This window comes from Humulus lupulus, chromosome 2, assembly GCF_963169125.1.
Source record: "Humulus lupulus chromosome 2, drHumLupu1.1, whole genome shotgun sequence".
NCBI classification, from domain to species: Eukaryota; Viridiplantae; Streptophyta; class Magnoliopsida; order Rosales; family Cannabaceae; genus Humulus; species Humulus lupulus.
This window is the reverse complement of record NC_084794.1, coordinates 143,514,501-143,524,188: the sequence shown is the minus strand read 5'-3', so window position 1 is coordinate 143,524,188 and position 9,688 is coordinate 143,514,501. Positions and strand designations below refer to the sequence as shown.

The 9,688-nt window shown below is 32.7% G+C and overlaps 1 protein-coding gene across 1 annotated transcript; it reads left to right on the top strand.

The window, feature by feature from the left end:
- Positions 1 to 692: 692 nt before the first annotated feature.
- On the top strand, positions 693 to 4,462 carry LOC133818595 (probable serine/threonine-protein kinase PBL7). The gene is made up of 6 exons (XM_062251558.1): positions 693 to 1,699; positions 1,787 to 2,044; positions 2,132 to 2,304; positions 2,411 to 2,490; positions 2,599 to 2,746; positions 3,779 to 4,462. The coding sequence occupies exons 1-6, from the start codon at positions 1,123 to 1,125 to the stop codon at positions 4,130 to 4,132; spliced, it is 1,590 nt and encodes a 529-aa protein (XP_062107542.1). The 5' UTR covers positions 693 to 1,122; the 3' UTR covers positions 4,133 to 4,462.
- The last annotated feature ends 5,226 nt before the right edge of the window (positions 4,463 to 9,688 follow it).

Here is a 9,688-nt window from a genome sequence, read left to right as displayed (position 1 = left end):
TATTTATATTTAAATAACTTGGTTATTGTTCAGAGTATACGCCAATACTTTATATATATACAAAATCAAATTTTATTAGTTCAACAAATATAAATATATATTATGCAAAATAATCCCAAATTAAATTGTAAGCAAATAATAATAATTTGCAATTAATTGATCAGAAGAGGAAATCTCAAACTCAATGGCTAAGTTGGAGTGTCAAAGATGGGGTTGTTGAGGGGGTTGGGAGGAGTTGGATGGTCACCAAACAACAAACCCATTTTGGCATCATTTCTCCATTATTATTTTACCTTTTTCTCAAGCTTAATTTTATCATTATATTTATTTAGAAAAACATAATTATGATACATTGATTTGAGGGTTTATTAATCATTTTATAAATCCAAAAATAATCTCATAGTAATCAATGAATGTTTCTTTTTTTATTTACTTTTCTCTCTCTCAAACACACATTTCTTATTCAAACAACATTTTAAAGTTAAAAGAACAGTCCACGTCAATTTCTTAATTTTTTTTTATTGTTAATATCAGTATGATCTATACGTGTATCTTTCTATCATGTTTAGCCAACAAAACTTTTTTTGTTTTTTTGTTTGTATTATAGTAATGTAGAAGAGTAAAATTCTATATTAAGCAAAAAATAGGCAAGTTTGTTTCTGTGTTTTTTTTCTACGTATATTCTTACTATTATGCAAGTGAGATTGCTTAGCTTTGTGGTTGTGTCCACATTAGCCTCCCCAACATCAACTCTCCTTCCATCTCTAACAAAAAGCCGACAGACCCCATTGTTTCTCTGCAAAATATATTTTCTTAGCAGACAAACAGAAAACAAATATATACATAATATACACACACATTATTATATCAAAATTCTGTATTATTCCCCCCACACACCCATCTGGGGGCCCTCCCTCCATTTTTCAACTTTCTCTCTAATTAAATTATTCCATTTCTATTCGTATACATAGCTGTTCTTCCCCATTTCCCATACTCTCTCTCTCGAAAAATTCTCTCCTACCATTCACGCAAAGCAGCTTTCACTTTCTTTTTGCTTTTTCTCTCTCTTTCTTTTTTGGGTTTCTGTCTCCTTGTTTTTTCTTTCATTGAGATCTGCTTCAAATGGGCTTCACTGACTCCATGGGAGAGCCTCCCAATGCTTCAGCTGATCCCTTTTACGCTTCTTCTTCTTCTACCTCTTCCTCTTTCTTTGAAGCAAAAGACCATTATTGTGACTACAATGAGCTGAAAATTAAGTCCATTTTGAAGAAGATGGTGTGGGAACTCGCCGGTTTGGCTTGCGTTCTTCCACCTCGCCGCCAGCGAATCTCCGGCAAGAACGATGAGACCGAAGAGAAGAAGAAAGAAAAGAATTTGGAACACAATAAGGCCTGGCTGCTAGCGGAGTCCGGTGGGTGTGTTGGCGCAGAGCTTACGAATGTTGACCCGCAGTCGGTTCACTCGTCTTTCAGGTTCAGCTTCTGCTCTCAGGTCGAGCTCGATTCCATGAACATGAGTTCTTCTACAGCTGCAACTGTTCTAATGGTTAATTTGGATAATGGGCTTTGTGATACTCGAGCAAAAGAGCTCAAATGGCGGAGAATTGAGTCCCTTGAGAGGAGTATATCTCCGGTGGCCAATACTTTGATCAGATTCAGCTACGGAGAAATCCTTACGGCTACTCGATGTTTCTCCAAAGGTATTTAAATGGGTTTGTTTTAGTTTTTAACATCAATTTAGTCTCTTTGATGAAATCGTAATTGAATTCGGTGTTGTTTTTGTTTAGGTAGAGTTTTGGGTAGAGGGGCTTTGAGCTATGTGTTTAGAGGAAGAGTAGGGATTTTGAGAACTTCTGTGGCAATTAAGAGATTGGACAAGGAAGATAAAGAGTCTTCAAAAGCATTTTGTAGAGAATTGATGATTGCTAGCTCTCTTCATCACCCAAACGTTGTTCCCCTTGTTGGGTTCTGTATAGATCCAGAGGAAGGTTTGTTTTTGGTATATAAGTACGTCTCCGGTGGAAGCTTGGAGCGCCATTTGCATGGTATGTTCTTTTGAGTCCTTTTCTATGGAGTTTCATATGAATTTGATGTCCTTGTCTAAGTGACTTATGGTGTATAAAAATATGCAGAAAAAAAGAGAGGAATCAAGGGCTCTGCAACACTTCCTTGGTCTATAAGATATAAGGTCGCCACTGGGATTGCTCAGTCAGTAGCTTACTTGCATAATGGAACTGAAAGATGTGTTGTCCATAGAGATATTAAACCCTCAAATATTCTACTTTCTTCCAGGAAAACACCTAAGGTAAATGGTCTTGGCTTTCCCTCTGGTTTCAATTGCTCGTTCACCTGAATCTGTGTAGTACTCGTATTGATGACTTACCTCTTTTTAATGATGTTTTGCATTGCAGTTGTGTGATTTTGGATTAGCAACATGGACTTCTGCTCCTTCAGTTCCTTTTCTATGCAAAACTGTTAAAGGAACATTTGGGTATGATTTCACTGAAAATTAAAATCATAAACTCTGTTTTGTTGGTTTTTTTTACAAAGATTATGTTCTCTTTTGTTCGTGCAATTAACTTGAAAACAAATTGCGCAGTTACTTGGCTCCTGAGTATTTCCAACATGGGAAGGTATCAGACAAAACCGATGTTTATGCTCTTGGTGTAGTCTTGCTGGAGTTGATAACTGGCCGAAAGCCAATTGAAGCAAGAAGGTCACAAGGGGAGGAGAACTTGGTCCTATGGGTAGGTTATTCTACTTTCGTTAATTGTTTCCTTTAAGCTCCTTGTGTTTGAGTAATGATCACCTATCTAGCTGCTGAATTAGATTTTTCTTTTAATGGAGTAGTTACTAGGTTTTTTGGGTATAATTTTTCCACTGAAAACGTTATTTTATTAGTTAAATCAGGTCACCCACTCAATTGATAAACAATTCTTAGCAAGACTCTTTTCGTGTCTACGGAGAAGTATGTGTACATGACTATGTTGCTGCATCTATCAACTTGGTATATAAGGTGATAGGTGGTAAATTATTAGTCCTATGACTGCATTGTGGGGCTGTTGGTGTCTAATCAAAAGTTAGTTGGTGTGTTCCATCATGGTCTTGAATTAGTATATTTAAGTAGACAAGTTCAAATAACTCTGTCTAATCAAGTAGAGAAATTTATTTTGGTGTGATACCTTAAGCTACTTTTTTTTTTAGTTTGTGACGGGATTTCTTGCAAGATTGTATTGATGTTTACAGTTGTACTGTTGTTGAGATAAGAGAAGTCCATCTAAATTCCAAACTTACAACGAATGCTAATCTATACTGATCCTAAAACTTGAGTTTGTCTAGAATTGGAGTTATCAGGGTGTTTCATCTCAATTTCCAAAAATGTTCTATTGTAGATCATTCTTCTGTTGGCTTTAATACTAGAGATTAGGGAGTCAAAACAGAGGTGGGAACAGAATCGGCTTTAACACACATATTGTGGTAAAACTTGAACCAATAATTTCATCAAACACCCTTTAAGTTTCAACCTAGTTCATTTGTTAATCCTTGCTTGCTATTTGAACTTTTGAATATGATATGCCAACTTCTACATGCTAGTAGCCATGGTTTGGTCCTATAGGTTATATCATTCTTGCTAAATAACACAAGTCCATGAGGCTACTTGTATTGCTGCTTTAGTCATTAATGACTTTTCTGAGTTTACAGTACGAAGGTGGTGGTTGCATTTCTTTGTAATGTAGTTTTGTAACATCTATTATGTGGGTCTCATTCGCATATTCTAGGCAAAACCCCTCTTGCATAAAGGTAAAGGAGCCATTGAAGAGTTGTTGGATCCAAGGGTCAAATGCACGTTGAGAAATTCAAATCAAATAGCCCGAATGATTGAAGCCGCTGCTGCCTGTGTAACAAGTGAAGAGTCTCGCAGGCCAGCCATTGGTGAGATTATTGCAATTTTGAAAGGTGAGGAACAACCCTTTATATCTAAAAGGAAGAAGTCTGGTTTTCTGGGTAATGGGTGCGTTATTGATTGTTACTCTCAATCACTACAAACAAATAGCGAGATGAAGAGTCATTTAGCTTTGGCCATGTTAGGTGTTTCCGAGTTTGAGGAAGACGATCACCTTTACTGTCGTTGAAACAAGAAACAAACATTCAAAACGACCTGATTTCCCCCCCTCTTGGTTTGCTCATTGTGTCATGCTCAAGGAGTGTTAGAAATTAGAAGCTGAAAGGTGTTGATGTTGTAAATAGAACAATAGGATTGTGCTTGTATATATTGTCATTTTTACCTGCTCCTGTTGTCATTGGGAAGTAGTGTAATAGAATTTTCATTGAAGAGTTCATAGTTCCTGTTTTATTATTGCAGGAACTCATCATTTTCTGTAATCTTGAATTCTCGAATTATCTGTGCTGTAATTTTCTAGCGTGATAAATTTTCGTTCCAAAGATAAAAAATTTTCCTATCCCATTGAACTGTGAGCTTCCCCTGTGATCCCAAAACTTTCTCAGTTTCAAGTTATATTCGGAGGTACTTACCCGACCAGAAATCCATATTTAAAAGTTGTTTGAACAAGAATCTAAGATAGAAAATTTGCAGATTTTATGAAACTGTAAATGTTTGTCGATAGAGGGAGTGTGAGGTTGAAGATATATGCTTTTATGCATGGGAGAAAACAGAGTTCCAAAGAGGTGGTAATTTTTGGATTTTCTCACAAGAAATTCATATCAATATTTGTAGATGTGACTTCTAGCCTGCCACCACCACCAAAAGCGTAACCCAATATCTGAGCTCTGATCAATTATCAGGGTCGATTCGCTTAAAATGTATATATATATATATATATATATATATATATATTAAAGTAATGGTGGGAAAGTTAAGGGGTTGTTTGATCAATTATCAATTTAGGAAATGATATTTTCACGTTGTTGTTGTTTTTTTTTTCTTTTTCGAAATCACTTGTTTCTTATGTTCTCTTTATATATTAATAGACTTTTTACATTTTTTTTAAGGTGTTATGTTATGTACAATAATTTTTCTTTACTGACAATTTTTTTTCTTTCTTTCTACAATTCTAGTGTTAAAATATTTACTCTATTTTTTTTAATAAAAAAGGTATTTTCTTCAATTTAAAATTCTTATTCACCTCCATAACTATATATATTTGTTAAAATATTTAATTGTAAAATTATACAAAGGGATGCAATTGATTCTAATTTATAATATATATTTTAAAATAAAATTCAGCTAATGATAAAATATTTTATAAAATAAAGATTACAAAAAAAAATTACTATTAATAAATAAATATAAATTTTTCATTTCAATTCTATACTAAAAGTTAAATATTATAAAATAAAAATAGCTAACAAAGTAAAATATTTTTCTAAGTCCACAAATTGTAAATTGAGTTTTAAAAAAAAAAAAAATTCTTTCTAATTTTCTTTTATTTTTCTTACAGTCTTGATTTTTTTTCTTTTGTCCTTTTTACAAGTCAATCTACTTTTTAAAATTTTTATCTATATAAATTTAGTAAAATAATTAATTATAAAATCATATAACAGAATATAATTTAATTCTAATTTACAATATATTTTCTAAAAAAATTCATTGATCAAATAAAAATTACAACAAATAAATAAAAAAAATATTTTCACTTCAATTATTATTATACCAAAAATAAAAAATATATATTACATATTCAATTTTTAGATTTTCTACTAAAAAATTATTCAATTTTATAAAATTAAAAAATAGTTAACGGACAATACATTCAATCACATTTTCATAAACATATTTTCAGACACTAAATCTAAATTCTTTTTTCAAAATCATACTTTTTCAAAATACAATTTTTAAATCACTAATCAATCATGTCCTAAATAAATATAACTTTAATTTATAAAAAAAAATCAAAGTTAATGACAATGCAATATTGTTATGAATTTAATTAATGCACTATTATTAAATTTTAATTTATCAATATAATTAAATTTTACTTTCAGCTAAACCAATCACGTATTCAGTGTCTGTTATATTTTCAAATTTAATCCCAATCACAGATTCAGTTTTTTAAAACTCAAAAACAGTTTACTGACATTGAACCAATTACATTTTCAGAAACATGTTTTCAGTCACTAAATTCAGATTTTCATTTCACAATCTCACTTTTCAAAAATACAGTTTTCTAATCGCGAACCAATCAGACCCTAACAGTTTTTAAATTCTTGAGAATATCACTTTATTTGGTTCATCATATCATATCAATTTTTTTTTCTTCGTATTTTCATAAAATTAATATAATGATATATTAAATAATAAATAATATAATTATAAATAACAAATGAAATTTTAAAAAATTAGCAATTTTTTTACTAAATTATAATTTATAAACAATTTTACTCGTGAAATAATTTTTTTAAGCCAATACAATTTTTAAATACTAGAATCAAGTATAATTTTTAAAAATACAAAGATAACCTTATTTTATTTTTAATAATATTTCATTTGTTATTTTAGACAAAAATAATGATATAAATGATTTACATATCAATTTATTTAAATAAACAAACATTATTTATCATTTTATGGTTTGATATATTTATATTTGTTTTTATATTTTAAGCTTCAAAAATAAAAAGTCATTAACTAAAAAATTATTGGTTTAAGATAATAATTTAGAAGTGTTTCACATTCTTGAGTATCTGAAAACTACCTATCAGGTGGGTTTCACTTGAGTCAAGAATCATGAAAAGTTAAAACTCATAGGAGTACAATTTCTTAGGTTAGAAAAATTCAAACCTAGTACCAAACATGAGAAAATGTTCAGATTCTCATTCTTGTTTTTAGATTCCTGCATACCAAACATCCCCTAAGTAGAAAGAGGGACATTATTGGATGGATTATCCACAATTCGGTCACATTTTTTGTTCTCCCAATTTTGAAAGAATTATAATACACATATAGTGAAATCAAATATAACTTAATATTTGAAGCAACTTCAATTATATATATTATTTCCTACCTTCTTCATTTTTGTACCAAACAAGACTTTCATGTGAATTATGTGCTTCACATGTTCGTGTAAATGTAATGAGATAAAAAAAATATATAATCCGGCCATTAATTTAACCAAATATTTTATGATATGAAAATAGACTTATTGCTCGGTGTTTCTTTGTTCCTTCGAGCAGGTCAGATAAATAATGTGTGATGTGAGCATAAATTATAGACATATACAATAAGTTTGAGTATTTTTCGTCATTATTATGTATGTTGTGCTTCAAACAATTACGGATGGAAACAAGGCGAGGATTGGGGGAGGGGAATGCCTCCACTATCCTTTCTCCATCCCCGCGCCTTCTATTCTTGGAGGGGGCGTTGACGGGAAATCCCTATCAATATAAATAACAATATGTATACATATAACAAAATAAAATATTATAAATGGGGATGGGGATGGAGATGGGGCAGGTAGTGTTACCTTCGTCCTTGCATTGGGGATGGGAAATGCTTTCCTTCTCCACTCCATTATCCAATTAGGTCGGAAATTCTTGCCCCATTAGGGATCTGTCTTCATGGGAAAAATTTCTATCTACTATTACGTTTAGGGTTGATTAAATACATAGTAAAATTGGTTAAGCACAAGGAGGTGCAAAACAGTAACAATTTTACTAGAGTCAACATGAGCAGGTTGACTTATAGTGTAGGCATTTTAAAATTATCTTTTTGGGTCCAAAGTGTTTCTTTTGAGTATATAAGAGTACCCAAAAAGTTTGGAGACATTTGGAGGTATTTTGGGTTGATGTACGGGGTTAAAACTCAGAGCAACAGGCGTTGCATCGCCTGTCTCACAACAGCCAGACAGGTGATGCATCGCGTGGGCAGTATGTACAATTACGTGTTTATGGCTCCAAAACATGTTTTAAAATGCACTAATCTCATTGGTTAACACTAATGATAGTTTCTACACTATTTAAGGGGTTCATTTGAGATATTGGAGAACTGATCAGTTACCATTATCTCTATCTAAAACCCACTCACTCTCTAAGTCACAAGATTACTAGTTTTCTCCAAGATATTCATAAAGAAAGCTTGACTTGAAGATCAAGGCTTGTAAGTCTCAATCTCATTCAAACTTGTAGTAGCTTCAAGTAATCTCTAAGGGGATGTTAGAAATAGAGATTTTGGACAACAAATCCAATTTGTGCCAAGCCTTTTGTCATCTCCATTGATTCACATAAAATCACAATCTTTATGATTCTATGTAACTAGGGTTTTCTCCTCTCTATCTCCTGATCTTATTTGTGTTATTCTTCCATTGTGTATATTGATATCTTGAGTTTGATTTCTTTGAATTAAAATATTCAAATTGTGTATTAAGTCATAACCCCAACAATTACTAGTAATTTATATTTGGGGAAAATAATTTTGTTACTTCTTGAATTATTCCTCTAAATAATACCAAATATCGAAAATGGCTCATTTTATCACATTTTGTCAAACCCTAGATTTCTCTTCAAAAATTGTTTGTTTCAAAGGTTCTTGTTTCAAATTCTAACCTAAACACTATGGAAGAAAATTCATCAATCTTAGCTCTCAAGTTCATTTCCTAAGATCTAGTGAGACTAGATCATTTTGATGACTCTAACTTTTTTCAATGGCAAGACAAGATCAAGTTCAATCTCACAACCTTGAAGGTCTACTACGTACTTGACAAAGATTTGAAGACTTTGGGTGCACATGATGATTCTCAAGAAGTAATAAATGAAAGGAAGAAGCACGAAGAACATGTGCTCCTATTCCATGGTCACATCCTCAATGCTTTCTCGGATCGTCTCTATGATCTCTACACCAACAAAATATCAACAAAGGACTTGAGAAGAAATACAATGTCGAAGAAGAATGTACCAATAAATTTCTCATAACTCAATATATGGAGATTGAATTTTTTTAATGAAAAACTCTTACTTCCACAAGTGCATGAATTACAATTTTTTGTTTGTATTTTTACCACTAGACACGTGGAAATTAGGAGTAATTAGCAACAAGACAAGATGTGATGTTCTTAGAGTGTGAACTCCTCCAGGTACCCCGAACCGGCCAGACACAGATGTCTCCAAGGGAGGCCACCCCCCGAGGTTGGTCCTCGAGGTGTGGATGTCTCCAGGTAAGGCCACGCCTCGAGGACAATATTAGAGGTCCTCCCACCTTCTTCACTCAGTTGTCCTCCAGGTCTAGGATTTTGTCCTCTGGATCTAGAAGAGCTGCCAGGTGTCAATCACTACGAATACGAGCCACCACAACATCGTCTGATAACCTTTTGGAGAGCCTTGAGTAGTGGTGTCGAGTCGTACACTCGATAATAAGAATTTTGCACTACAACGACAGATATGGAGAAACATGTAGCCACACCCTGACACTGTCAGAGGCATGTTCCCCATAAAGCTGGTAAACAACTTTCTGCAATGGGCCCCGTGCAATTCGCCTAGGCCGTAGTCTTTATTTAGTGTAACCCTTTTTCTATTAATTCATCATTAATACCCCAATAATGGGGGAATTTGTATTAATAATACATGATTGACATTAATAACCCTAGCCTCTATAAATAGGGCTGGGGAATCTCCTTTTAAAGGGTCCGAATTTTAGAAACTCTGTAACTCAGTGCAATAAATACATTGCCTGAGAACCT